At 46.5% G+C, this 26,436-nt stretch overlaps 2 protein-coding genes across 5 annotated transcripts; one reads left to right on the forward strand and one right to left on the reverse strand.

Annotated features, from left to right (window-relative positions):
• Positions 1-485: 485 nt before the first annotated feature.
• Positions 486-5,335, reverse strand: SWI5 (SWI5 homologous recombination repair protein). Its single transcript, XM_065854180.2, has 6 exons — positions 5,126-5,335; positions 3,619-3,851; positions 3,437-3,485; positions 2,850-2,971; positions 1,641-1,735; positions 486-1,186 (listed from the first exon to the last, which is right to left on the reverse strand). Exons 1-6 carry the CDS (start codon positions 5,333-5,335, stop codon positions 1,122-1,124), a joined length of 774 nt encoding a protein of 257 aa, XP_065710252.1. The 3' UTR covers positions 486-1,121.
• Positions 5,245-24,394, forward strand: GOLGA2 (golgin A2). 4 transcript variants are annotated; one of them, XM_071817396.1, is made up of 28 exons: positions 5,245-5,381; positions 6,645-6,767; positions 7,150-7,230; positions 10,520-10,654; positions 11,267-11,313; positions 11,434-11,497; positions 11,951-12,010; positions 12,476-12,556; positions 14,253-14,291; positions 14,808-14,870; positions 15,121-15,214; positions 15,873-15,979; positions 16,547-16,605; positions 16,854-16,995; positions 18,005-18,094; positions 18,269-18,376; positions 18,463-18,550; positions 19,059-19,405; positions 20,205-20,318; positions 20,607-20,831; positions 21,109-21,208; positions 21,296-21,384; positions 21,535-21,688; positions 21,835-21,902; positions 22,459-22,561; positions 22,817-22,923; positions 23,113-23,281; positions 23,387-24,394. In XM_071817396.1, the coding sequence occupies exons 1-28, from the start codon at positions 5,334-5,336 to the stop codon at positions 23,635-23,637; spliced, it is 3,156 nt and encodes a 1,051-aa protein (XP_071673497.1). In that variant the 5' UTR covers positions 5,245-5,333; the 3' UTR covers positions 23,638-24,394. The 4 variants fall into 4 exon arrangements, with proteins under 4 accessions (XP_071673497.1, XP_071673498.1, XP_071673500.1 ...); XM_071817397.1 differs by having other exon boundaries at positions 19,062-19,405; XM_071817399.1 differs by lacking the exon at positions 12,476-12,556.
• Positions 24,395-26,436: the final 2,042 nt, after the last annotated feature.

A 26,436-nucleotide genomic window follows, 5' to 3' on the forward strand; every position in this document is an offset into this window, starting at 1 on the left:
GCTCTCCAAGCACTATGAAGTCAGATTCATTTGATTCAAATTTGGAAATAATGAGCAGACAGCAGCATTGGCCTGAATGGAGACAGGAGGAACTTACTGGCTAGGTGTTAGAAGTAGAAATGGGCAGGAGGACATCAAGCTTCAGTGAAAAAGGGACGATGGATCTACAGTCAGCAGAGTGCTTTATCCCTTGGAACTGCCCAAAACAGCCAATTTAGTCTGTGCAGTCACCCTGTCCTGACACCCGACATTGAAACACTCACGCTCTCAACATCATTTTATGTTCAGGACACTGCTCACTTTCACAGTGACTCTGCATTTAGAAAGTAAATGTAATTCTGCTCCTACCCATTACTGGGTAGCGCTGCCACACTGTCTCCAGTAAGTCATTGGAAAACATTTAAATAATACATATATAGTCTCAGAATATAGTGTAAGAATTTGTTCCCAGGTTCATGCAATGTTTTATAGGCTCTTAAAGTGAATTACTGAGAAATGTGATAGCTGCTTTATTCAGACCACACAGTTCAACACAACTTCACATTTTGCCATTTACTACAGAAATGATAGAAAACCTCCAGATACCAGAGCAGTTAAGTACAAAAAATGTAAAACACCCAGACTTAACCAGATTTGATCACAAACCAAAACAAACCCCCCAAATGACCACAACTTCAGCCTTCTTCCATCCCTACTTATGAAGGTATTTTCTTTCAAAGCAGCTATTACATCGCATATTTGTATGCCCTCCCCTCCTCTATCCATTCGATATCCAAATAGCTCCTGGATGTTGAAGAGAAGCAAAAACTTCACGAGAAGAGTCTTAACATCAACCTGAATTACAACCTTTCCAAAAGAGAAACTAAAAATAGTGTTGATCAGGTAGCAGACAAAATTATCCAGTCTTACATCCCTTTCCCACAAGCAGGAAACTGCTGATAGATTCAACAACTTTCAAGTTCAAAAGCTTCTTGGAAATAAGGCTGTTAACCCATATGCTGTTGCAATTCTACATACATACTTCTGACGCCACCCTATCAGTTCTAAACTGATAAGACATCAAAATACAATAGTCCAGTAATAGTCATCTTTGCAGGATGCGGCAGTTTTCAGGTTCACTGCTAGTCACTGAGCTCCAGGTCGTATTCAGGGTAGAGCTGCTTTGTAGTAACCCCTCGGATAACAGCTAGAAAAGAAAGCAATACCATTGCTTCCATTAAACAAAGATCAGTCAGAAAAGTTGCGTTTTCCTCCCAGTAGCCCCCAGCTATCTCACAGAACCTCCCACAGCTATGAAAACAACCTCAGGTTTCGCAGCTACGCTCCCCACTTGTCTCAACGCTTTTTTTTAAGCGCATGAAGGACAAAACTGATGAAAATTAATAAGACTCATCAAATTCTGGTGATCCATAACACAGACTAAAATAACAGTCAATGACAATTATTTCAGGCATTCCGCTCTAAAAATATCCGAAGAAAATAATGACAGAAGCATTTGTGCTTGCACAAGTGATTGGGTAATATAAGCCTAGAATTGAAGAATCTTTAAAACCAGCTCTGCCTTCACAGTGTAGGAGCTTCTCTCTCTTTATAAGAAAACATTGACTGAGAAATTCTTCAACAGCTTTCCTGTTCCTTACCCAGCTTGCCTAACAGCATCTGTCCAGCATCTTTAATATCATTATACTCATGGAGCAGAGAGATGTGTTTCTCCAGTTCCTCCAGGCTGTAGCCTCTGTACAAATAAAACCAGAAAGGTCAAAAAATGACACAGCGGGATCGGTGCTGCTGCTGCACAGTGAGTGCTGCCACCACCGACTGAGCACAGCAAGGAGAGCTGAGACACCCACACCTGGCACATCTAAAGCAGAATCTGAAGGCAGCAAGTGCAGTTGCTGCAAGTCATAAACATGAAAGCTACAAATTAACAGATCCTCATTTTGAGTAGTTTGGGTTTTTTTTCCCCCACATCAAGACTTATTAAAAAAACAAGACCAAAACCAATCCACTTGAATTACCAGAATCAAGTAGAAAGAGGAAAAGGCTGTGGTGAATTCCATGTATATGTATCTCTAATCTGTAGCTAGGGGAAAAATTAAGAAGATCTGTTTATCCTTGAGGATAAACCAAAAAGCTTTTGGAACAGCCTTTGTTGTTCTACCATTTCCATTCTATGCACTACACATTAGCTTAGAAATTATCACTCCTTCGCAACAAATAGAGATTCTCTCTCTTTAAAAATGAAGCAGCAATTTTATCTCAAAACAGTTGTTAATAAGCAGCTGCCACAGTGTATCATAAGAAACCACAATAAACCAGGGCACCCATCCTGTCAGAGCGTTCTTGCCTGGGAAATGCTTCCGCTTCTTGAACATACAAGTTTAACCCACTCACAAACGAAGCGAACACTTGATCAAGATGGAATAAAAAAGGAAACAGATTTATCTTGGACTAAATCTGGCAGGTCATACAAGTAATTATCTCCATTTTAATTCTCACATGAACAAGCTCTTCTAGTAGCATGACGTGTTGTAGTATCATAATTAAAACAATTCGTTGTCAATTTACACGTAATTACCTCAGCAACATTCCAGGTAAAGATAAAACCTCCTTATCCAAGCAACTAGTAAAACTGGTTTTGCTTTACCAAATAAACCAGAAAGAATTTTCTCTTGTTTTTAACTGGTTCCATAACTCCAAACAACACTGTAATCAACACTGTATGACACCATAAGAAAAATGGCATTATAAGAGGCCACCTTTTAGCTCTAACTCCTTGATCATATTTTATTTTAAAAACAAAAATAACCGAGGCATCAGAGCAAACACTGAGTTTCTCAAGGACATACTCAGACAATAATTGTGTGATTTCCTGGTCTAGAGCAAGATCTTTCTGTTTCAGCTCTTCGATTTCACACCGCAGGGCTTCTTCATTGGCTCCGTTAGGTTGGCAGGACCTCAGAGATGGGACCTGCAGAGCACAGAACACATGTAACACGAACTCGGCCCTGGATAAGATGCTCAGTGCTGGAGGGCACTGGTATAAACAAAAAAAAAAGGGAGAAAGAAGGAAAAAAAAAAATCTCCTGGGCATAAAGCAGTAAAAGCTCAGGTAAAATATTGATGAGTTTATGTGCTGTCAGCCTGCTCCCTGCAACATCTTCCTGATTTACAGCGTAAAGTGAAAACAAAAAAGCACCATTTGGCATTGAAGAGAAGGTCCCAGGATGACTTTGTGCTAAACCACGGGGCCGGCAGTGACCCCGGCAACGAGCAGCTTCACCCTCCGGGACAAACACTCCCCGCTGGGCCGGGCTGAGCCACCGCCAACGCGCGAGTGGCTCCTGGGGAGCACCGCCCGCCGCCAGTCCCGCTTCCCGCTCCGGGGGAGCCACCGAGCAGGGCCCACTTCCCCACAGCGCGGCTGGGGACTCACCGGGGACTTGAAACCGGCAGCTCCGCTCCGCTGGCCGCCACCGGAGGCCCTGGCAAAGCAGAGGGCACCGCGTCACAGGCCGGACACCCCGCGGCTGGGCCGGGCAAAACCGGCCCGCCTCAGCGGGGGCACGGCCCGAGGCGCATCGAGTGATGGAGGGGCAGCGGGGAATCGGCTCCTACCTCCTCGGCAGAGGCCGCGGCGGTGGGGGCGGCTGGCGGGGCGGGCTGCGGCCCGCGCTCGGCGGGACCCCCTCGGCCAGGGCTGCCGCTCCCGCCGGCAACCGGCACCGGCTGCGCCGCAGGGCACGCTGGGAGTTGTAGTCGCACCTCGCGGGGCACGCTGGGAGTTGTAGTCGCGCCCTCGCCGCGGGGCACGCTGGGAGTTGTAGTTCCCCCGACGGGACCCGGCAGCGCTAGAGAACAAACTTCCCCCTGAGAAGCTAAAGGTGACTTTGGGGCACAGTTATCCCAATTACCGCAGCCGAGGCGATGACGCCCAGTGCCTCCCAGAAAATTCCTCAGAGCCACCACACCCCTGGGGCTGCGCCTGGTACGGCGTCTCAGGGAGAGCTCAGGGCTCGCAGGGTCTTTCACACCATTATTTTTGTAGGGAAAAGCTGTCACTGCCTGAGCCGCCGGCTGCCCCACACGTCCTGCCTGGCCGGAGGAAGCGCTCCAGTGCAGCTCTGTAACCTTCGAAGACCCCGGGCCCTGTTACCAGCATCTTCCCACACAAACCCAATGCAGCTTCTTGGAGCGGCACAGGAGCCTCCTTCCCGCAGCCCTCCCGGCCCGGCTGGCCAAGGTAAACGTGTCCCCGGGCAGTGCCAGGCGCTGGCAGCAGCTGTATCTGATTCCCTGGGCTGACCGCACGAGCCAAACACTGCGATGGCCATGCTTGGAAGGTCAAAGGACTTGGGAACGGGATCACACACCAGCAAAACCCAACCGCCCCTGCTAAGCGTGACTTCAAAGGCAGAGCTCAGGCATCAAAGCGACGCACATAAAATAGAAAGCTATGTGGAGCTATAGGACATGCCCTACAAAGGACAAGGGAAGCCTGCCCAGCACCCCGGGCTGGTTCCTGCCCCGTGTTTACTCTGGGCAACTGAGTCAATACAGGAACATGGAGCAGCGCAGGGTGTCACACAGGAGCACAGGGCAGCGCAGTGTCACACGTGGAGCAGTGCAGGGTGTCACACAGGAGGAGCAGCACAGGGTGTCAAACAGGAGGAGCAGGACAGAGTGTCACACAGGAGCACAGAACAGCACAGGGTGTCACAGGTGGAGTAGCGCAAAGTGTCCCACTGGAGCACAGAGCAACGCAGGGTGTCACACAGAAGCACAGCACACAAGGTGTCACACAGCAGGAGCAACGCAGGGTGTCACAGAGCAGCACAGCGCACAAGGTGTCACACAGCAGGGGCAAGCACAAGGTGTCACACAAGAGCACAGCACACAAGGTGTCACACAGCAGGGGCAAGCACAAGGCGTCACACAAGAGCACAGCGCACAAGGTGTCACACAGCAGGGGCAAGCACAAGGTGTCACACAGCAGGACCATCACAAGGTGTCACACAAGAGCACAGCACACAAGGTGTCACACAGCAGGAGCAGCGCAGCGCGCCACGGCGGCCGAACCGCGCAGGACGTCACAGAGGCGCGCAGGGCAGCGCAGGTGACCCACAGCCGGAGCAGCGCACGGTGCGCACAGCAGCGCAGGGCGTCGCATCTTCTCACGTGGGCTACAGCGAAGCAGCCGGTGACCCGACGGCCGTGGGGCTCGCCAGGGGCCGGGCCGGCCCGGCGGCAGCGCAGGCCGGGCCGGGGCGGAGCCTGGCGGCCGCCTCCGCCGCTCCCCGCCGCGGCTGACGTGGCCCGGGCGCGGGGCGGACATGGCGGACGGCAGCAGGCAGAGCAGGCTGGCGGCGGCCAAGAAGAAGGTGAGGGGCTGGCGGGGCTGGGCCGGGCAGGCGGAGGGCGGGTTTCGCGGGCCCCGTGCGGACCGGAGCCGCCGGGCCGAGCCGGGCCTCCCCCGAGGGGCGCGGGCCAGGCCCGTCGCCGCCGCCCCGCTGGCTCCGGGTGGGCGCCGCCGGGAGCCCCCGGGTGTCCGGCGCTGCCGTCCGGCCCACCGGGCTGGCGGCCGCTCCCGGCCCCGGGGGGAGAGGCCGGGCCTGGGCTGCTGCGGTGTTCTGCGGTCCGCCTGGCTTGTTTGTTTGCCCACCTCCCCCGCTTTTTCTTTTTCCCTTTTTTTATATATATATATATTTTTTTTTTTTTTTTTTTTCCTGGGGGCGGCTCAGCCCCGTCCGTCCCGGCGGAATGCGCCTCTGTGTCAAAGTCATGGGAATGGGAAAGTGTCCTGGAGCAGTTCGGGCTTCCATTTTGAAATCCTCCGAAAAATGGGATCCTTCTTGTTAATTACGTTGTTGCCCAGCCTGGCCCCACAGCGGGTCCTGCTGCCCGGGCTCTGGCGCAGCGGCGGACGGGGCTGTTTTGGCGGGGGGCTGGCGGAAGAGGATAATTTACATAACTGCCTGGCACTCATTCGATTTGGGGCTTAGGTGTTTGATAACACACACAAAAATGCCGGAAGACCTAGTAGGATTCAAGTTACAGCTTATCAGACCAGCTTTTCCTTGGCGAAATGGATATGATTTGAAAATCAGTTGTAGGTCGCTTATCCCCTTAGTTCACAGTCATTACAGTGTCTGTATTAATGTGTTATCTGTCTGCAGAGATTGTCATTTTCCTTCTTAAAACCTTTCACAGCATGGAAGATCTTACCATCAGGCACTGCTTTTTTACTTTGCCTTCAGGATTAATTGCTCTTCATTATTTTTCCTTACTGCTATTAGTTATAACCTTAAAAAAAAAACCCAGAATATTTCTTCTAATCTCCTTTTAGTTGCAGTTTGGAGTATCAAATAGTTTGTCAAGAACATCATTAGCTGTATACAAAAGTTGAATATTTACAACTCTGAGCCTCATCATAAACCCATCACATTAGTTCTTACTTTATGCTTCTCTGAACTTGTTTTGATTTTCTTTTTCTTTTCCCCAGAGGGACAAAGTCATTGAAGGGTGTTTCTCTTGTCCTTAGACTTGATCTGTCTTTCTGCCCACTGGAGTTTGGTTTTCTTTTTGACATTATACTCATAGAAGTCATATTCTGTTTGGACTTCAGATTATTATTTTTTTCACAGCTGAAGGAATATCAGCAGAAGAATAACCTTGGTGCAACTGTAGAAACTAAGAAAAAACGCAAAAGTAAAGAAGGCGGTAGACCTGACACCCCCACCGGTGATGACCGGCAATCTCCAGAGAATGTGAGTGTCTCCTTCTTCCTCCCACATCATTTACCACCTCCTTGTTCTTTGGTTTTCTGAACATGACTAGAGCTGGAAAATGGTTGTGCCAGTGTAATATACAAATGGTGTAGATGCCCGTGTTGCTGGTGTATGAAGTGCGCTACAGTAGTTAGCAACCACCTCTACTGGAAGGTGCATCTCGAGTCAGGGTACATGCCGAAGCGGTGTCTGATCGTATGACGCTGTCGCACAACCCTGGGTGTGTCCAGAGCTGCTGTTTTGAGCTGCGTGCTCCTAATGAGCTGGAGGATGCTGGTTTCTTTGCCTGCCTTTGATTGACGTTTTCTCTCTGTCCTTTTCTGAGCCGTTTCTCTTTCCCCTTTTCTTTCGCCTCCTTTAGATTCAGAACATTCTGAAGGTGCTGGTGTCAGACCTTAACCGCTCCAATGGGGTAGCCATACCCTCATTGGACAAGAGGAAGGTGAGGCAGTGCTCGCGTCCCTCGCAGTGACTCGCTCTCCCTACCGCATGCTTTGGGTTCTGTTTACACTGACTGAATTTTTGGATGGAGCCTTGTCCTGACATATCCACTGTCAGTTGCTTGAGTTTTTGTTGCTGTTTTTATTAACACAGAGCTATTTGTTACCATGCGTTTCCATTGCTTGCAAGTGCTTGTTTCCCTCCGGTTTGTGTCAAAGTCTACGCGTGAAAAAGTGAACATTGTTAAAAACTTCTTGAGGCAGCTGAGCTTTGAGGAAAACTGGGAATTCGGAGTGAGACGATAAACTAACTGAACCACTGAGGAAAGCTGTGTTAGGAAGAGATGGTGTTTTCTTAGTCAGTATTTCTCCCGTTCTGCGTGTCATTGCTGTATTTCCTAGAGCCTGCTTTCTGAAGGGCACGTTTCTGCTCATCTCTGGCCAAGCAGCTGCCCTGGGTACTGTCTAGTTATTCCAGCCAGCCCGTTTAATGACAGGCGATGAGACTTGCACAGGTGATGTACAGTTGGGCAAGTACCATGAGCTTAAATACGTTCAGGCAGGAAGTCAGATACTTCAGGTCAAGAATTTACAGGCTTTAGCGTCTTCATGTTCGCAAGCCTCTGAAAAGGAAAGGGCAGGAAGTATGCCAGTAAGTAATAGAAATGTTTTCAGGAGCAAAGGTAAACAAATGGCCTTTAAAAAAGTATTTTCAGACAGTCAGTTTACTTAAATAAGGCTCAAATTGTGGTAAAAACTCAGGGAAGTCAAATTTTGTAACTCAGAATTTTTTTCCAGTTTTCTTGTACCAGAGCTTTGCTTTTCACTTGCACAATTTTTGTAGCTTATTTCCCTACCACTGTTTTAATTTAGTTGTCATGAAGTAACTAATTATTATTTTTACTGCATATCCATGCACGTCCAGCAATAAATATAACTATAGTAATCACCAGAGGTACCACATAATGCAGCGAAACCTGCAAGATGGAATGGAGCTCGCTCCGAATTGGCTTTATATCCCTTTTCTCGTTTTTTTGGGTGACAATGCAGCAGCTGTTCTGTCCAACACACAGTGAACAGCAGGAAGTTCCTCCAAATGGACCTTGTATGTGTAGGTTGCGTATCAGTAGAACTTAAGTGCCATGAACCCATATTGGCAGCTTTGAGGGTGCTGGATGCGCCCGCCTCGCAGCAGAAAGCGTGGATTATGGTTGAAGTTTCACCCTTGTCATGGGGACTGTTTTCAGTTAAAACCTTTAAGCTCCATGTACGTTATATCTCAGAGAAGGAGGCTTGTTTCACCTGAAAATGGAGAGTTTATTACTTCTATTCATTCTTTTTTCCCCCCTTTTTTTTCAATTTTTCCTTAGCATGGAGAGATACATTTTGATCCCATTGGGTATTATGGAATTTGCGGCTTATTGTGCCTGGGATTTTAGGAATAATTTGAAAACTAATCTTTAATTGCAATACGTAATGAAAGAAAGATTTCTCTTTCCAGTTGCAGTCTTGTAAAAATCCCGAGTCAGGAAAATGCTGTTCAGAAACTCACTTGGTGCTAATAGGGCAGAAAAGCTGATCGGTGGCATCTGAGCTAGTGCTGCCATTGGTGTCTGGATGAGAGGCGGACCCCTCCCATCTCACCCACTTCAGCTTTCTTGGCTGAGAAACACAGAAAACCCAACAAAATAGGAGCCTTTGTGTGAAAGCAAATGGATTCTACTATATGCTAAGCTGAGCAGAATTACTAACTTTTCATTCTACATCATTAGAGTCTCAGAGTGTGTAATTTCTAGATTAAATGTCTTGCTCTTAACTCTGTTTCCAAGAAATTCAGCTGCTCAAATAGTTTATTTAAAAAAAAAAAAATTTCAAAACTGCTTATTGTAGAGGAAGAAGGAAGGAGCTTTGTGGTTAAGGCGCGTTACTGGTCGTTGTATCTTGAAGCATTAAGCAAAAAGAATGTCCTGATCAGAAAAAAATAAGGAAACATTTTTGATATGTAGTGGGAATAATATTCCTTCTGTTCATCTGATGTTCTGTACCGATGAGTGTCTGAACCAATTGAAGTTGCTGTAGCTGAAGGAAGTACAAGAATTCCTAACCTTCCTATAAGCACCTGATATAATATTGCTCCTTGAGAGCACAAGTATCTGTCCTGCTAAAAAGAAATTGAGAAAATTCTATTTGTTTGCCTCTGCAGTCTTCCAGCTTATTGCTGTCATTAAGTCTGTTTTCATTGTTACTGTATTTGTGCTGCTTGATTCATAGCTGAAGTGCTGAGCAGGTAAACAGGGAATGCCAAGAGGGAGGTTTCTTGTTTGCTGTGAAGTGCCAGGAAAGGAGGGACTGAAGTGAAAGGGAACTCTTTGCAGATGGAATAGCAGAGAGCTGCAGGATATTGGTGGGGTTGAATATTGAAAGATTATCTCATTTGCTTTGTAGTGTTTTTACATGATGACTTAACCAGAGCTGGATGATGAAATAAAATAAATTGCCATAAACAACTAGAACACTGCCCTGGGCCTTTATGGCTCTCTGGGGCTGTACAAGATAGACGCAGTTGTGCAGTTCACTGTGGCATGGTAGAGGTGTCACCAGATGCTATTCATCCTCCCACGAAGGCATCGCTGTCCAGAAATAGTTTTTTGGCCCTTCTCTTTTCTATTTAGATTCCTGTTGCCACGGGATTCATGGCTGCAGCAGGGCCAGGGGCACCTGCTCCCAGCACCCTGAGCTGGCCTGGTCATCAGGGTGCTGTTTCTAAACTTGTGGTCCATGGCATGCCACAAACTCAGTCACCGCATTTTAGACAGAGCATTAGGGTTTGACTAACCCAGTTTTCAAGTAGTCACTAACCTGTTCTTTTCCATCTCATCTGCATACACTGCTCCGTGTTTTCCCCAGACATACTTTGAAGACAGCGCTTTTTGAAGCTGTGTGGCTACTGCCTGGCTTTGCCCTTGCTTGCTTTTTGGTGAATCCTTTGCAGTAAATCTAGTGTGTGAACTGAGAGATGGGTGATGTTATTGCCTCATGTTAAAGAAGCGAGTTTGATGACGGGACACACTCAGGCTGGCTCTGAGAGGACACAGGTCTGGGCCAGTGTCTGTTCACGGGCTGGTGCAGCCACCTGCTTGCTCTGGGGAGATGCAGGATCCCCATGTTTCTAAATGATTAATTGTTCACATCAGTCTAGTTTTCACGGGCTGATCACAAGGTGCTGCGTTCATGTGTGTTTTCATTCGTTCTGCATGAAGGCTGTAATTCCTGTGATGTGTTTTGTGACAGGCGTACTTTGACAATGATGTTGCCCCTCGTAATCCTGAACAGCTTGCTACCGATGTCCCTGTGCTCTCTAACAGCAACGCCCTACCTAGTTGTGGTTCTGTTCTGCCTGCTCCTGGGAGCATGCAGCTGACACAGGTTTGTGAATCATCATGGATTTTGTCATTGAACCATTGAATATTTGTTTGTGATACCACATTTTTTTCTGAGAAAGGCAATCTTCATAAATACGATGTGACTAGGTCAGATTTTCTGCTGTTTAAAATACGACATTCTCCACTCTCCATCTAGTCATCATCCATCTGTGGGAGCGCAGAGAGGACCTAGCGTGCACATGTCCCTGCTATTTTCCTTCCCCTTGTCTATTATTTCATTAGCAGAAAGTGCTCTTAGTAATACAGAAGGTCTCCAGTCAGATCAGTCTGGATTTCCTTTAACTACTTAAGTATCCAGTTGAAGTTTTTCCCAGCAAAGCAAAGTGTTGATTATACTGATAAATAGTAACAGCAAATATAAAGCTTGTAACACTGAAGTTCCTCCATTCCAAGAAACCTGGACTCACACCACCCAGAAATTATGTGTAAGCCAGGAGTGAGTTGGTGGTTTTAAGTTCATCTTTCTTTGGAAAGCAGTAGTTACAGGTGCTGTGGAACCTGAGCCCAGATGTGATCACGTCTTAGTGACAAACTCACAAATGTGACTCCCCCTCTTCTTTTATAGGCTTGTAAATTTTTGTGTTTCAATCCACAGGCTTGTGAAGATGAGGATGATCATAAAAATGCTTTGGATGAAACCAGGTGAGAGTGTTCGTTTATCAAACAGCTTTGCAACATGATCCCAAAGTATCCAACAAATTGTTCTGATTTGGGTGGTTCTCTGGGAGAAATTTTCATTGCAAGGTCTTTCTTTGTTCTCAGGTCTTTCTCATCAACAGAAAGTCTCCGCCAGTTGTCTGAACAACTCAATGGCCTGGTTTCTCAGGTACGGCCTCATTTTGATCCATTTGTCTTATTAATTCTCTTGATGTTTGATGTGGAGCTTTAAGCAGTCAGCTCAAGAAAACACTCTTCAATCTCAGAGGTGTCTGCAGGCATTCTACTAAGCAATAAGATATTTAAGTGTTGAGAAGCAAAAACTCCTGGCTTAGGAATGTAAAGTTTCAGCAGTAGGAAGAAAACCAGAGTGGGATGAATGAACAGCGTGTATTCATGGACTGATGTATTCTTGATTTAGCGGAAAAGAATCTGAAGTCAATCTGCATGTTTCACATCAGCTCGTCACAGGGGGAGTCTGCACCTATCTTTAGCTAGAAAAGTGTATTGTCTGTGCTTGTCTCTGGTACTTTGTAGGGGAAGGTGCTATAAGAAGTTCATATTTAATAGCGATTTGTTGCCTTGGGGAGTAAAATGACTGACTTGACTGGTTTACTTCTAGTCTACATCGTATGTGAATGGGGAAAGTGCTGTTTCTTCCACAAATATTAAGGAAATGGAAGTAAGTTGTTAGTTTGTTTTTTCTTCTTTCTTATTTGCTACTGTTGATCATGTATTGGGACTCTGTGCTTACAGCAGTGGTAATGGGACCTAATTGAATGCACAGATCACATACATTGCTGTCTAGTGTTGTCTTCTGCTGTAATCAGGTAGTTGAGGTCAGGAGCAGGAGGCACATATCAGAGGTGTTTCCAGTTTTGGGGACTGGGGATAATTTGGCTTCCATGCAACTGCGGTTATTTCTGATTCACTTTTATGTCACAATGAAGCCTCAGCAGAAATTGATAAAATATGTTGACATCCCAGCTACTTTTGTTGAAACTGTAGATTTTGTTTTGTTTGGAGAATCTGATTATATCAAACTGTGATAATGATTTATTTTTCTGTCCTTTTTAATTATTGCTTTTTTCCCCCCCTCTTCCTCTTCTGCTCCTTCCTTTTTCTCCTATCTGCATGTGCCCATCAGACACGTTACCAGGAGCTGGCAGTAGCCCTGGATTCCAGCAATTTAACTAACAAACAGCTCGTTACAAAGATAGAGGAATTGGTAAGAAACAATCCAACCAACCAGTTTGACGTATTTATTGCTCCTCCATGCTCTCTGGGTGTCTGCAAGGTTATGGGTTCTCTCAGTGCCACAGTGAAGCTGCTTCCACAGCACTTCGTAAGGAACAAAATGGGCTGTATGGAAAATATTAGGAGGATCAAAGTCTAAGGCCACTTGTGAATGTATCTGCTCATCTGAGGAACATGAAACAGAGTTTAGCTGTTTCCATTTAAGTGTGATCTATCGATCTCATCATGCTTCCCCTGGATGATCAGCATCCTGATGAAACAGCTATTTCTGGTCCTGGTCTGAATCCTTGACATACAGCATTCTGATGCTGGCAGCAGTGTGAAATCCTGCTTCTGCAGGTGCTGATGCTGTTCTAAATATATCAGCAGAGTGGTAGCAATAGGTCTGAGAGCCTGGGGCTGGTTTCTGATCATCTCCTCAGTTTCTCTTGGCTCGATGAATGAACTGCTTTGTCCTGTGGCCTGCATGGATTCCTGCTGCTGCTTTTCAGCCTTCAGCTTTAACACTGCAAGAAACGTAGCTAACTGGACTTGTTTCAATCCCAAAAGAGCCTTTCTTGTGTTAAATACTTTCCCCCATTTTGTTCCTCTCTAAAACTACACTTTTCCCAAAGTTCAGCATTTCCCAGTGTACCCCACGACCCCTCTTGCTGTTTTATTTTTGGTTTTGAGTTATTTTTGTTCCATTCTGTTTCTTTTTTGTCTTTAGCTGGGCTGCAGAGGTATCTGGCATAGTGCATTACCCCCCCACCCCCGAGATTCTCCTTGTTTGCCTTTGCTTTTCCTGCTTATGTTGTGCACTGGCATTGCTCGAATCAAAACCTCAAACTCATCTCCCTTCCATCTGTAGTCATGTTTCAAAATGCCATGAAGTAGTAGTAAAGAAACAGTTGGCCAACGTCCATTCTTTGGGAAGGGGAAAAAGTACTAATTATGTAGTTACTTATGAGGCATCCGTGAGAGAAGTGCCAGGGGGACAACAAGAGCAAATGGCAACCACAGCAGCACAGTTTGTGCGGCAGCCTGGGCAGACACCTGCTGCTGCTGGCTCCTTCACCTCCTGCCTAAAGATGCACTATGTACAGTCAACAAATCTCCAGATACTTCATCCATAGGCTGAAATTGGCTGGGACAGAATTATCCCTTTCCTTTGTATTTGGCTTCAGCTCTTTCTCATATCACCTTTTGCAGAAGCCTGCCAACAGAAGTGCAGCTCTGCATGGCTTATAGGCCAGACTTAAAGTAGGATAAATGTCTAAGGTCTCAGTTAAAGCACAAGACTATGTTTTGTTTTGTTTTGTTTTGTTTTAAAAAGCATTTTTAGTGATTATCCTAATACAGCAAGATTACTGTGAATAATTTCATAGATGTGGGATGCAGGTTTAACTGAAGATGGTGGATGCTCAGATATAAACATAGGGAGGGTTCCAGAATTGGTATTTGGGAAGAACTGTGGTAATAACAAATACATCTGGCATATTAGTGAAGGGAGTCCCAAATCTATTGTTTTTAATAGCAAAGATGAACTTCCTAGTCTTCTACAGAAAGGATAATGGAAATTCTGTTTGCATTAATTGGCCATGTATCCTACTTCATTAAAGTGAAATGTGTTTCAGCAGTATGAGAGTATTTTCTCTTAACACTGGCACATCAATTTTCTTCCGTAGAAACAGCAGAACCAAGAAGTAGTGAATCAGCTGGAGAAGGTAAAGTGTGTCCTGGTTTTGGATAGATACAGAAATGGGTTTCTTTTTCTCTGATGAGTACAAAGCGTAGTGGACTGTGGCACACGCCTTTATGGTCTTGTTTTATGTTACATTCAGTTTCATTTTTAGCATAAGATTAATATTTTGATTTCATGAGGTAGGGCTGGTGGGTAGCGTTCTTATTTTGGCAAAAGTTAATATTTGAATGCTCGAGTATTGGAGGAGTGCGGTACAGGCTGGGCGCTGCAGTTGAAGTCCTTACCAGTAGTTTGCATTCCAAACGCTGCCACGTTTCTGCTGGCAGTGATTGCGCTGTGCTGTCATTGCCATTCTGCAATGGGTAAATAATGATGTAGATCAAATAATGGAAGACTGAAGTATGTCTTTAAAAATACCGGTATCATTTAGATGCTGGAAGCACTACCAATGAATCACTGCTTTTTGTAGTCTGATGTAAGCCGACAAGGGTTAACTATTAACATTTTTGTGCTGAATAGGCGTCATTTGTTTATACAGGAAAAGAAGGAGTTTGAACAGAAATTTTCTAAAGAGCAAGCAGCACTGAGGGAACAGCTACAGGTAAGGCAGAGGCTGTGTTACAATAATATCACCCAGCTTCTGCTGTTTTCTGGATTACTGACCACTCACAGTCTTCATCCTGGAAGCCACACGAGTCTGTTCCTTCAGGAAGACTGGGAGAGTCAGTCAGCCAGACTGCACTGAACTGCAAGAGCTCTTTCCCTTTACTGCATTATCCTCTTGTGGCATCAGTGATGTTGCATTTACAAGCAAAGAAGTCTTGCACTGAGCTGATTTTCCTTTCCCAAAGGTTCATATTCAGACTATTGGAATTCTAGTCTCTGAGAAGTCGGAGTTGCAGACAGCCCTTGGACATACTCAGCAAGCCGCGCGGCAGAAATCAGGTAACGGACTGTGAGTGCTCTGGCTCAAGCTGCTGGTTAAACTGTGGATTTGAAGTCACGGGTGTGACAGTTGCTGGCAGCCAGCTCACAACACTCACCGACTCCCTGATGAGCAACACTTGGCACTGTCACTGCTGCTGTCATCATCGCTGCCCCCAAATGGGAGCGTGTTGATCCCATGGCCGTTGAGGTTCTTTGTGCATCACTAAAGCCTTGTCAGCCCCATTTGGGCCCGGTGTCTACCCCAGACAGTTCCTTTCTGACTTGCTTCTGATGCTTTTAAAACTTTGTTCCCTTTTCTCTGCCCTCCCTCCCACACAGCTGTCATGCTTAGGTAGGTTTTACTCGAGCCTTTCATTCTGAATTAAGTTTGAGCAATTGACTCGATTAGGAAAAAAAACCAACCAGACAACATATTCTCTGTTCTTCTGCAAAGGAAATTTCATCATCTCCCTCTAAAAGTGAGGACAGTAGTTACAGAGAGCTTTACTGCTCAGAGCTGCTGGTGATTCACCTGTAGAGCCAGGAGTGGAACCAGGTCTCACTTAGAAAGCTCTGTGCTGCCTTAGCTTGTTGACGAAGTAGAAAGTGCTGTTCAGCCAGTTCCAGAAAGTAATTTGTGGTCTGGCGTCAACTGATTCTGCTCTGACTTGTTCAGGGGAAGCTGAAAGCCTTGCTGCTCGTCTGCATTCATCTCGCCAGAGGGTCTCAGAGCTAGAACGTACTTTGTCCTCCATCTCTATGCAGCAAAAACAGTCAGAGAAGGTAAGAGTCACCTCTGTTTATGCTTAACCAGCAGCTCTGCTTTTGGCTGCTTGCCTGTCACTACACTACTACAACATCTGCAGTCCCTGCTCAGAGAAGAGGCAGAAATTAACCTCGTTAATTGTTAATTAACCTTGTAAAGCCCTGTATTCTCCATGATCAAGGCAAACTTCATTCAGGTTTCTGTGACCACTAATTGTATGGTCCAGTTGCTGCCTCCAGATCTGGCACCTCCATCATTAGTCTTGCAGCTCCACATGACTGAAGCCTCAGTGAGACCTTGTCCCGGGCAGGTCTCCATCAAACAGACACTTCAGTCTTGATATTCATCCAGAAGTTTGCAGAAATACTCTCATGTTCAGTTAGTAGCATCACATTTGAAAACAGTGAGCAGACTTATTCCTGGCAAATTCAGGAGGTTCTGAGCAAACCTGTCCTGAGGATTTTGCCGAAGTTATGGCCTTTTCCCCTTTGCTGATCTGCTAGAGGTGAAATGAAGTATTTTTTGAACATCTTATTTGTTTGGCTGAAGTCTGTAGATTAATCAATAATTTCCTTTCTCTCCAGCATAATAAAGAGTTAGTGAAGGAGCGAGACAACCTGAAACTGGAACTGTACAAACGAACGTAAGTCCATTCCGCGTATTACCGCAGAGTAACAGTGCTCAGCAGAGCCACAGAACATAACAAGGGGCACAGAGCACAGGTGGTGACTTGGGAGGCTGGTTATTGAATTAAAACAAAAGTCACTAGATGTGATGTTTCTGTGATTCTAGCTGCTATGAAGCACTAGATTGTAAATTTATGACATGGGCATCAGCAGATCCATAGTACGTATAGTGATGCCACTTGAATTGTTTGTTTGCTTGTTTTAGCAAAAGTAGCGAGGAAATAAAGCAGCAGAACTCGGAGCTGTCAGAGAAGGTCCATTCCCTGGTTTCCCAGAATTCGGCTATGAAGTTGGATATGGAAGATTTGCATAAGAAACTGGAAATGGCAGAACTGATGATTCAGCAGGTAACCGTAATAGTGCTGGGATGTGAGGGCAGATCACACTGATCCATCTAAGACTTCGCTTCTGACAGTGGGGGCAAGACGTAACTCTTGCTCTTAAAGGAAGGCGCAAAATCCCATCAAGACATCCTCTTAGTAAAAGGCTTTCAGTGAGGCCTCTAGGAACAGAAAGTGTATTTTAAGGAGTTGGAGCAGTAGATCTAAAGACGTGTGACATTGGTCTGCTGAAATGTTAGACAAGGTGAGAGGGTGGCTGAACATACCAAGTGTGACAATACGGTGACTCTTCCTGTTTGTTCAGCATTTTGGTTACTTGGTTCTTGTGCAGTCTCCTTGAGAAACCAGTTGAGCAGGGGTGGTGTTTGTATTCACCCCAGCAGAAGGTGATGAATTGGACAATGGCAACTGGAAGGTCAGCTGGGGAAAATTAAGAGAATCAGCCAGTTAGAAAGGGAGTGTGTGAAGGCAGCTGTTAGTTCAGAGAACAAGTCTGGCGTTCAGGTGAACCTGTGAGGGGAAAAAACTGCTCATTTTTAGTTTTTCTTCTTCCCCCTTCCCTCCTGGCAGTGACTTAAGTTACCTTTTAAATAAAGCCCAGAGCGCTGTGTCTCAACTGAACCAGCCTTGCTACTTAGTCCACTGACATGTTCCAGACATTGGCTTTACATTCCTGACATGTTTGACAGTCTTTAAGGTCACAAGCTTTTACACCATCTGATCTGACTGTATAATACAGACTCTGAAAATGCACAAAGTTTCTGATTTGATTAAAATGCATTTTCTTAATTGAAAAAAGTAAAATTGTTACAGGGGAGCTGCCCAGATCAGCAGGTGTTACAGGACTAAAATCTAAGCTTTTTTTTTTGTTTCATTCAACTTCAGCATGAGTTTGAGCACTTTACACTATACAAAGTTACAACACAGATTATGTGGCAGGTTGCTATCAGGAGAAAGGCTACTCAGAGATTGAGTATTAGCATTTTGCCATAACTTTTTGACATTTTGTTGGCAGTTCTCAAGCCAGGCAGGGAGTCTGGATGCAAACCAGCAGATGCAGATGGCACTGGAGGAGAAGGCGAGTCTGGAAACCCACATTGCTCAGGTAAGAGGTTGTGTGAAATATGGCCCAAATCTTGACTTCTGTAATGAAACGTGTGTGGCAGAAGAACGCAGCCTGAGCTTTGCATTAACACTGGTTTCCTCAACCTTTATCCCTTAAGCAGTCACAGCCAAATTTATTTAGCCAATATGTTGTGTTTTATTGTGTTTTTAACAGCTCTCAGAGTCACTTCACCAGCTCCAGGTAGAGAGAGATCGGTATGTAGAGAAACTGAAGGAGGAGCAGAGCATTTGGCAGCAACGGGTACAGCTGCTGTCTGAGCAGGTAACATCAGGGGCAGTATCACACCTGCTTTTGACAAACACAGGCAGGAGTTAATGCACTAACTATGTTTTAACTTTCACTTGCAGGTCCACACGATGGCACAGGAGAAGGAGCACCATATGGCCCAAATTCGGGAGCTGGAAGCCAATGTTACAGAGTTGCTGAGCAGATCAGGTAGGGCTTCCAAAGTGGCGCTTTGCGCTGCAGAGCACCAGCTGGTTATCTCTGTCCCTGCTCTGTAGGAACTTCTGCACACAAGGTGCAAGAGGATGCGCTGAAGCTGTGAAGGCAGCTGAGAGCTTGGTGACCCTAAGAAACCTTTTGTCCTAACAAACAGCAAATGAGCTGCTGCAGCTAATTGAGCGGCAGACTGGTGGTGTCTTTAGCACCCACCTGACTGCACTGTCAGGCTCTCCGGCCCAGGACTTTGGGAAGGCGGGATGCTCTCCCTAGGGCTGGGAGGGAGTCAGCAGCACATGGCAGGACATTGTGCTTAGTTTTGGGTACTTCTGCTCCTTCGTTCCTCTCGACGCCCCGCAGTGAGGCTGGATACTGTAGCTGGTGATACCTTCTGGGTCACAGAGCCCTATAGGTTGGGGTGTGCTTTGTGTATGTGATAGTGTTGTGTATTACACAGCCATTTAGCCCTTCGACTGAGCTGCTTTTGATTCCACTTCCCCAGCAGTTAAGCCCATGGATATCGAGCCTTCCCCACCAGCAGGGCCCACAGAAACTGAGCTGAGTCTGCAGGAAGAGATCCAGCGGCTGCAGCAAGAGAAGGAACAATTGCACGGGCAGTACCAGGCCCAGGTCCGGGACAACGAGCAGCTGAGCCACCTCAACCGGGAGCAGGAGGAGCGGCTGCTGGAGCTCGAGAAGGCTGTGCAGCGCTACAACGAGGAGTCCTTGGACAGACAGCGGATCCTGGAGGACATGCAGAGTGACAAGGTCACCATCAGTAGGGCACTGAGCCAAAACCGGGAGCTGAAGGAGCAGCTGGCTGAGCTGCAGAATGGGTTTGTCAAACTGGTATGTCTCTTTCGAGCATCTTTTCCCACTTCTTCTCTCACTGGTGCAATCCTTTTGTAGCAGAGACATAAGAAACTGGCAGATGCATGTGTCTCTTGTCCTCTGAGGCCACGGGTGCTCCATCGTCTGTGATTCATATTGCCATGCCAGGAGGTTCCCTGGTAATTCCTGACTCCCTCAGGTGCTCTGGCAGATGAACCAATATCTTTGTCCAGTTTCCTTTCCCCTCTCATTCCCTGTTTCTTTCCCCAAGTATTCTTCCTGCTCTCTTACCCTTGAAGATACCTGTTTTCTGATCGCTGTATTTGCCCGTGAGGAAGAAGTTCTTAGCTGTCTTCTCTCCTGCTGCTGTCCTTGTTATCCGTCCTGGACCCGAGTCCTTACTCTTGCTTGTTCTTCCAGTGTAACAGCTTCCCCTTTGGGGCCCTGGCAAACTGACACATGGTCTAGCTGCTGATTTTTCTTTAGTCCTTTCTGAACTCATTTGCTTGTTTCTGAATGTTTGGGTTATCCATGCCCCCCATCTGCTTTGGAGCTGACAGGCTGTGTGACATGCCAGCCTCTTCTTGGCACTGTCCCAGCACTGATTCCCCTGGCTCTTCCCTTGCCCTTCTCCCATCTTCTGAATGTTTTTGTAAGTTATTTACTGCCCTGAACTGTCAATTTATGGCCTTTAGTCACACCCCAGGCCAAAACAAGGGATGGCACCCTGATGTATTGGGAATGAACATGGTTTATTGAGAGTATACGTTAATGTTGGTTGGGCCAATTTCCTTATACAGTGGTATTTGTCTTGCAGACAAATGAAAACATGGAGGTTACAAGTGCCCTACAGTCGGAGCAACATGTAAAGAAGGAGCTGGCCAAGAAGCTTGGGCAGCTGCAGGAGAACTTGGGGGAGCTCAAAGAGACGGTAAGAACAGCCAGTGGGATGGCAGGGCAGGTATGCAGCAGTTGATGCAAACTGCTGGCGACTTTCCAAGCATGGAGGGAAGGATGAAAATTGGTATTGTAACGATCGAGCTGGGAGCCTTCCCCCATCGTCTGCTGTCTGATGTGGGGGACCAGCATGTGGGGACAGATGGTGGCTGCCTGCCTAGTTGGTGGCTTTGGGGCAAAGTTGACAGTTTGGATCGTGTCACACGGATCAGCTTTTCTGGCAGAAATAGTTTGATGTGATGGTTTGATCTTGTTGTGTCAGCTGGAACTGAAAACACAGGAGGCTCGGGGTCTGCAGGAGCAGCGGGACCAGTACTACGGGCACCTCCAGCAGTACGTGCTGGCGTACCAGCAGCTGGCTGCCGAGAAGGAGGAGCTGCACAAGCAGTTCTTGCTGCAGACACAGCTCATGGATCGGCTACAGCATGAGGAGGTTCAAGGGAAGGTGACAGTGGAAATGCACCTGAAAGAGCTGCAGCAGACCAAGGTAACAGTAAAAAGGGGCAAGTGGAAAGATGGGAGGAAAAGTGCTTAGCTACTTGAAGTATTAAGCGAAGGGTTGGACCAGATGATCTTTAACAGCCCCAAGCTGGGCTGTTTTGTGATTTTGTGATTACATCCTGTGCAATTCAGGTGAATGATGCTTGTCTGGACCAGAAGCACTGGTTTTTTTTTGTGTGTGTGGTGCTACTGCCTGAAGATGTAGTGATTGTTTGCAGTCTGGCTTGTGCCGGTTTCAGTGATCTGCTGCTGCTCTCTCGCAGGAAACTCTGGAAGCTGTAGCTAAGGAGAACAAGGAGCTGCAGGCGCAGATCAGTCAGTTGGCAGCAGACCTGGACGGCAGGATTTTGCACCGACTGGATGGTGAGTACCTGCAGCTGAGCTCCAGGGAGGAGACAGAGCTGGGCTCTCTGGGGTATTACCTCTTTGTTCACCTTCCTCCTTTTACAGGAGATGGAACTGAAAGTGAAACAATGACTGAAGAAATCCAAAAATCTTCATTTGTGATCCCAGAGAAGTTTGAAAGCCATGAAGAAATGGTGAGTCTTAATGGGCAGAGAAGCCTTTGGTTTTAGTTCTAAACAAACATTTAGAAAATGGGGTAAACTGTTACTTTGTCCCAAGACGCACGGCTGACCATGCTTCACACAGGAGCAGCACTCATGTGCACACTCTGGAATTCTTCCTAGGTCACGTTTTTGACATCCGCCATGTCCCAAGTGGAGAAGGAGCGAGAAGACATGAGGCAGCAGCTGGCTGCTCAGAAGCTGCAGTGCAGAAACCTCCTGGAGCAAATAGCAGCTCTTAGGCAGGAGCAGCAACATCACGTCATGCTGGGCGAAGGTAAAACTTTGGTGCAGTTTGGGGGGACAGTGTGACTATGGGGTCACACCTTGGCCAGCTGCACTGGCCTCCCTGAAACAGAGCTACAGGTTCTGTGAGTGCATTGTGCCCAAGGAGCAACTGTAAATGACACATGTCCCTTCCAGGTTCCACTGTGGATACTGTTCCAGTGGAGGTTCATGAGGCTTTGAAAACTGCCATGGAGAAACTACAGGTAAGCAAAGAATCTCCTTTCAGTTAGGAAGAGCAGCGGGGACAGATTGTAGGGGAATAAGTAGCACATGTTCCATAACAGTAAGTACTTCCTAAAAAGCTTATCACTGCGTGTCTGGGCACAGTAAATCTTGCAGCAGTAACTCCCCGCCCACCCCTGTCACAGACTCTGAGTAGAAGGGTCTGACACTGAGCTGGGGTGTTTTTCTAAAGAAATAGCTGAAAAACAGACTGAATATCCTGACCCTGCTGCAATGAAGCAGGTGGTCTGCAGTCTTGGAGCTGAGCATGACCAGAGCTGTGCTGTCCCAGCAACGAGAAGGTTAAAAAGCAGTTTATCATCTGCCCTTCTGCTTCCCAAAATGCAGATAAGACTTTTTACACCTTCTCGAGGTTGCTCCTCTGTTCATTGTTAGCAGTGAACTGGAGACAAGTTGTGAAGGCAGCAAGCTAAGTTCCCCAGGCTGAGAGCAGCGTCAGTGGAGGGTGATGTGTTTAACACAGGTGTTCTCTGTACATGAGCAGTTCAGATGACTGATACCAATTTTTGTGTTCAGTCCCGTTTCACAGAGCTGATGCGTGAGAAGGCTGATCTGAAGGAACGGTTGGAAGAGTTAGAACATCGGTGCATACAGCTGTCCGGGGAGACAGACACCATTGGTACGTTCAGGTGACACCAGCACAAGCTAAAGCTTGCTCAGTGCATTATCCTTTGGGGAACAGAAGGTCTCCTACAGCTTTTGGCGCTGGAGCCCTCCAGCTACCAAGCAGTTCAGGTCTCCTACTGCTACCTATCTAGCCAGATCTCCAGTCCAGGGTTGGATTTACTGGATCCTCATGCCACATAGTTCTGTGCTCACCGAAAGCATGTAGCCCAATCTTGCTAACGCTCCTGATGCTTCTCTTGTATTCCAGGGGAATATATTGCATTGTACCAGAGTCAAAGGGCTATCCTCAAACAGCGGCACCAGGAGAAGGAGGAGTATATCAGCAGACTGGCTCAGGACAAGGAAGAGATGAAGGCAAGGAATCTTTTCTCTAGTACTGCAAGCAGGGCAGGCCAGGGGAGCACCAGCACAGCCCAAACCTTCACGTGTTGTTCTTCTGCTAGCTTTACTTTGAATTTGCTAATTTTGTGACAGGGGCCAGAGTGCAAACTGTCATGCTGGTTTGTGTGCATGGCTCATAGGCTTTCCTTTACTTTGGTGCAGGTGAAACTACTGGAACTACAGGATTTAGTGATGCGTCTGGTCAGGGAAAGAAATGAATGGTACAGCAAGTACGTAGCAGCTGCTCAAAACCCAGAACTGTTGGCAACCCAGAATGAAAGTGGCCTTGCAGTGGAGAGGCGCATTGAACTGAATGCTACAGATGGAGAAGGTAAGTGCAGCCAGGACACGTTCTGTACAACAGAGGAATCGGAGGTCTTGCTGTTGTGCGTGGATGGGAGGAGTCACCTGCCTGCCTTGTCTGTGTTCCTCGCAGGGTTACGAGAAGTGAATTTATCCGATGAAGCAGAGCAAGAGGCTGCTGTTCTTCACCAATCCGGTTTCTCCCCTATTGACGGTAAAGCTGCTCAGCCAAGCCAAGTGGACCCCACGGAAAAGCAAATAATGCAGCTTCTCAGAGAAATGCAGAACCCTCAGGAGAGGCTGAGCCCCCTGCTGGAAAACCCCTGCATTCCCTTCTTCTACCGTGCTGATGAGAACGATGAGGTCAAAATCATGGTAGTTTAAGGGGCACTAAGTCTTATTTACAGCAATTTTCTATAAGCTTGAAAAGACTTAACTGACTTGTATGTGCCCATACCTCTGCTCAGTGCCCTTGGTCATAAGATTTTTAAAGACATGAGGAAAGATGGATTGCACAGATGGAATTTGAGCATCAGACCTCATCCTCCCTTTCTCTTCCTTCTTCTGGTACTTGGTGTGCTTGGAGTGCAGGCAGACTCGAACTAACCCTGGGAGGCAGCTGCTGCTGGCGCTTCACCTGGGCCAGGTGATTTCATGACTTTGTGCAAAATGACTTTAATCCCTTGTCCCAGATTCGCTGCCAGCAGCGGTTCTGATCCATCACTATGACTCTCATCAGCCTGCTCCCTTCCAGGGCTCCCAAAGTAACTAACTTATTCTGGTAACGGACTCTTTGGACTCTAAACAGGTTTGGTTTATTTCATACTACGTATCTTTAAACTTCCCACTGCAGCCTGACTCTTGCTACCTTATCCAAAACCAGCCTTGTTGGTTGTGAACAGTTTGCTGGGCAGCACTACAGCCCCGTTTATTCTTGTTGCTGGGGGAAGGGACTGAGGGTGGCCTTTGGAGGCTTTTTGGTTACTTGACAAAGCTTTATGTGATTCTTGGGAGTGGGGTGGAACTGTAACTGCACTTTGAAGGATGTGTTTCACTTTATGTGTCTGAAGGTTTTATTTATTTAAAAAAAAGGGAGAAATAAGCAAAAGAAAACCACTTAATAAACATGCTTTGTTTTGAATTTCTGGACTCCAGGGGTTCTAGTTCTCTGTCACTTAGAAGCAGCAGCAAAGCAAATCCCTTGGGATTGTGGTGGAGTGAACTGCATGTGGAGATCCTGTGACAAAACTCACATTTCAGGCAAGAAGTGCCTGTTCTTACAGTGGTTGGTGTCAGCAATGGAGCTTTCAGGAGAGCCACAAGAGAGGTTTAAGGGACCTGACCATCACAGCTGTGCAACCGAATGCAGGAACACAGCATCAGGTTTGGGGGTTGTCAACAACAAAGAGAGAAACTATTCATTTCTTCTCTATTCAGGTTGGTCAAACTTTACACCAGAAGCAGATGAAGTGTTTTTGTTTTGTTTCATATGGTTCATCTTGATGTTTCCATATACAACTGAAAAAAGCATTCACAGAACAACCCATGCTCTCCTGGAACCCACCAGGGAAGATGGAAGCTGGTTTTTGAACTCCGTTCATCTGAATGGTGTTAGTGTTGTCTGGTACTGGCACAACACAAGTGGCACAGGGTTTGTGTACATAGTGTATCTGTGTAAAATGCTGTATATTCCTTGAAGAGAAACTAAGCCTTTTCCATGGTTTACACCATAATCCTGTATCATAACTACGGGGGGCAGGGCTGTGATTTAATACAGAGCATTATTATAAATGGACAGTATTTATTGGATGTTTTGCTCTAGTACTGTGAAGGAGACAAGATCAGTGAAGGTCTGTGGGCTGTTGCAGAGGTAACTTAATACTGTTACAGATTTTCTTTCTGAATAAACTCATTCAGATGGGCACTGACTAGATGTATTTCTTCTGCACAGAGCACCTTGAAATTTGGCCAGAAAAGTGACAAACAAATTATTTAATAAAAACATCTGCCCTGGCATCACTTTGCTTTCAGGAATGTTTGCTTGTAGAGAGGCTGCTGGCAAGCCTGAGACAGCTCTCTTGGCTGGCGTTTCACATCTAGAGCCCAGGTTCAGATTAGTTTTTTACCCAGTGTTTCCCTAACCCCACCTTGATCGGAGAGAGCTGAGAGCAGGAACTGCTGTTCGGCTGGCACACAATCACTTCAAACTGGAGCAGATTAGAGGTTTCTAGTTCTGTAAAATAACGCTCTAAAACTTAATTGAAAAAAACCAGATACTTTTGCCTTCAAAAAATATTCTTTAACAACCCTATATATAGCACCAGGGACAGAGGGAACAGTTCCAAGCAAGGAGAAAAAACCAGGACAGGACAGGGCAAGCAGTGGTTATTGTCTCAGTTGCACAAGTTACAACCCATAGAAACAGGCAAGACAGAGATTGCCAGAACACACAGAGGAAGGAACCACTAGAGATCTGCTCCATTCACTCAACCCTCACCAGTATCTACTATGAATCAGATCTTGGAGATTTTCAGCCTATTAAAGATTCCACAAGTACCACAGGCACATCACTCAGGGCTAAATCAGGCACCAATATCGCAGTGATTTAAATCAGGAAGCCCAGTGCTCCTGGAATCAGTTGCAATCATTGGGACAACAGCGTGAGATTCAGGAATTATAAGTAAATGTGGTTGTCACTGTGAGAAGCAGTGACCATGGTCCATGACCCACCACACTGTTTTGGCACAGAAACAGTAGGAACAGGTTTACCCAGTTTATACCAGGGCAGAAATTCCACCTCAGCCTAAAAGCAGCTTCCAAGGAGGAGCTGGCCACGTGTTAGACTGCGCTTCAGCCACCGACAGGGAAACGACAGTTCAGCCACTGCTCGTGTGTTCCACCAACACCCGGGCAAAAGTACCTGTTTAAGAACCAAACAGTTCTGTGTGCAGAACTCCCACCTTTGCTGTGTCATCACTGAAGCACCTCCATGCACTTTCCTTTACGATGGAGGGAGTTAAACTCGCACATCCCACAAGCTGTTTGGCTCTGCTGCAGCTGCTGATGCAGATCTGCTCCACCTTCCCTACCAGAGACAGCGCCTGCTTGCATGTGCAGCTTTCTAAGCTCCACGGGATGAAAAGATTAGGTTATAAATTAAACACAGCTTGAAAATCACCCAGA

Source organism: Patagioenas fasciata, chromosome 20 (assembly GCF_037038585.1).
Source record: "Patagioenas fasciata isolate bPatFas1 chromosome 20, bPatFas1.hap1, whole genome shotgun sequence".
Taxonomy (NCBI): domain Eukaryota; kingdom Metazoa; phylum Chordata; class Aves; order Columbiformes; family Columbidae; genus Patagioenas; species Patagioenas fasciata.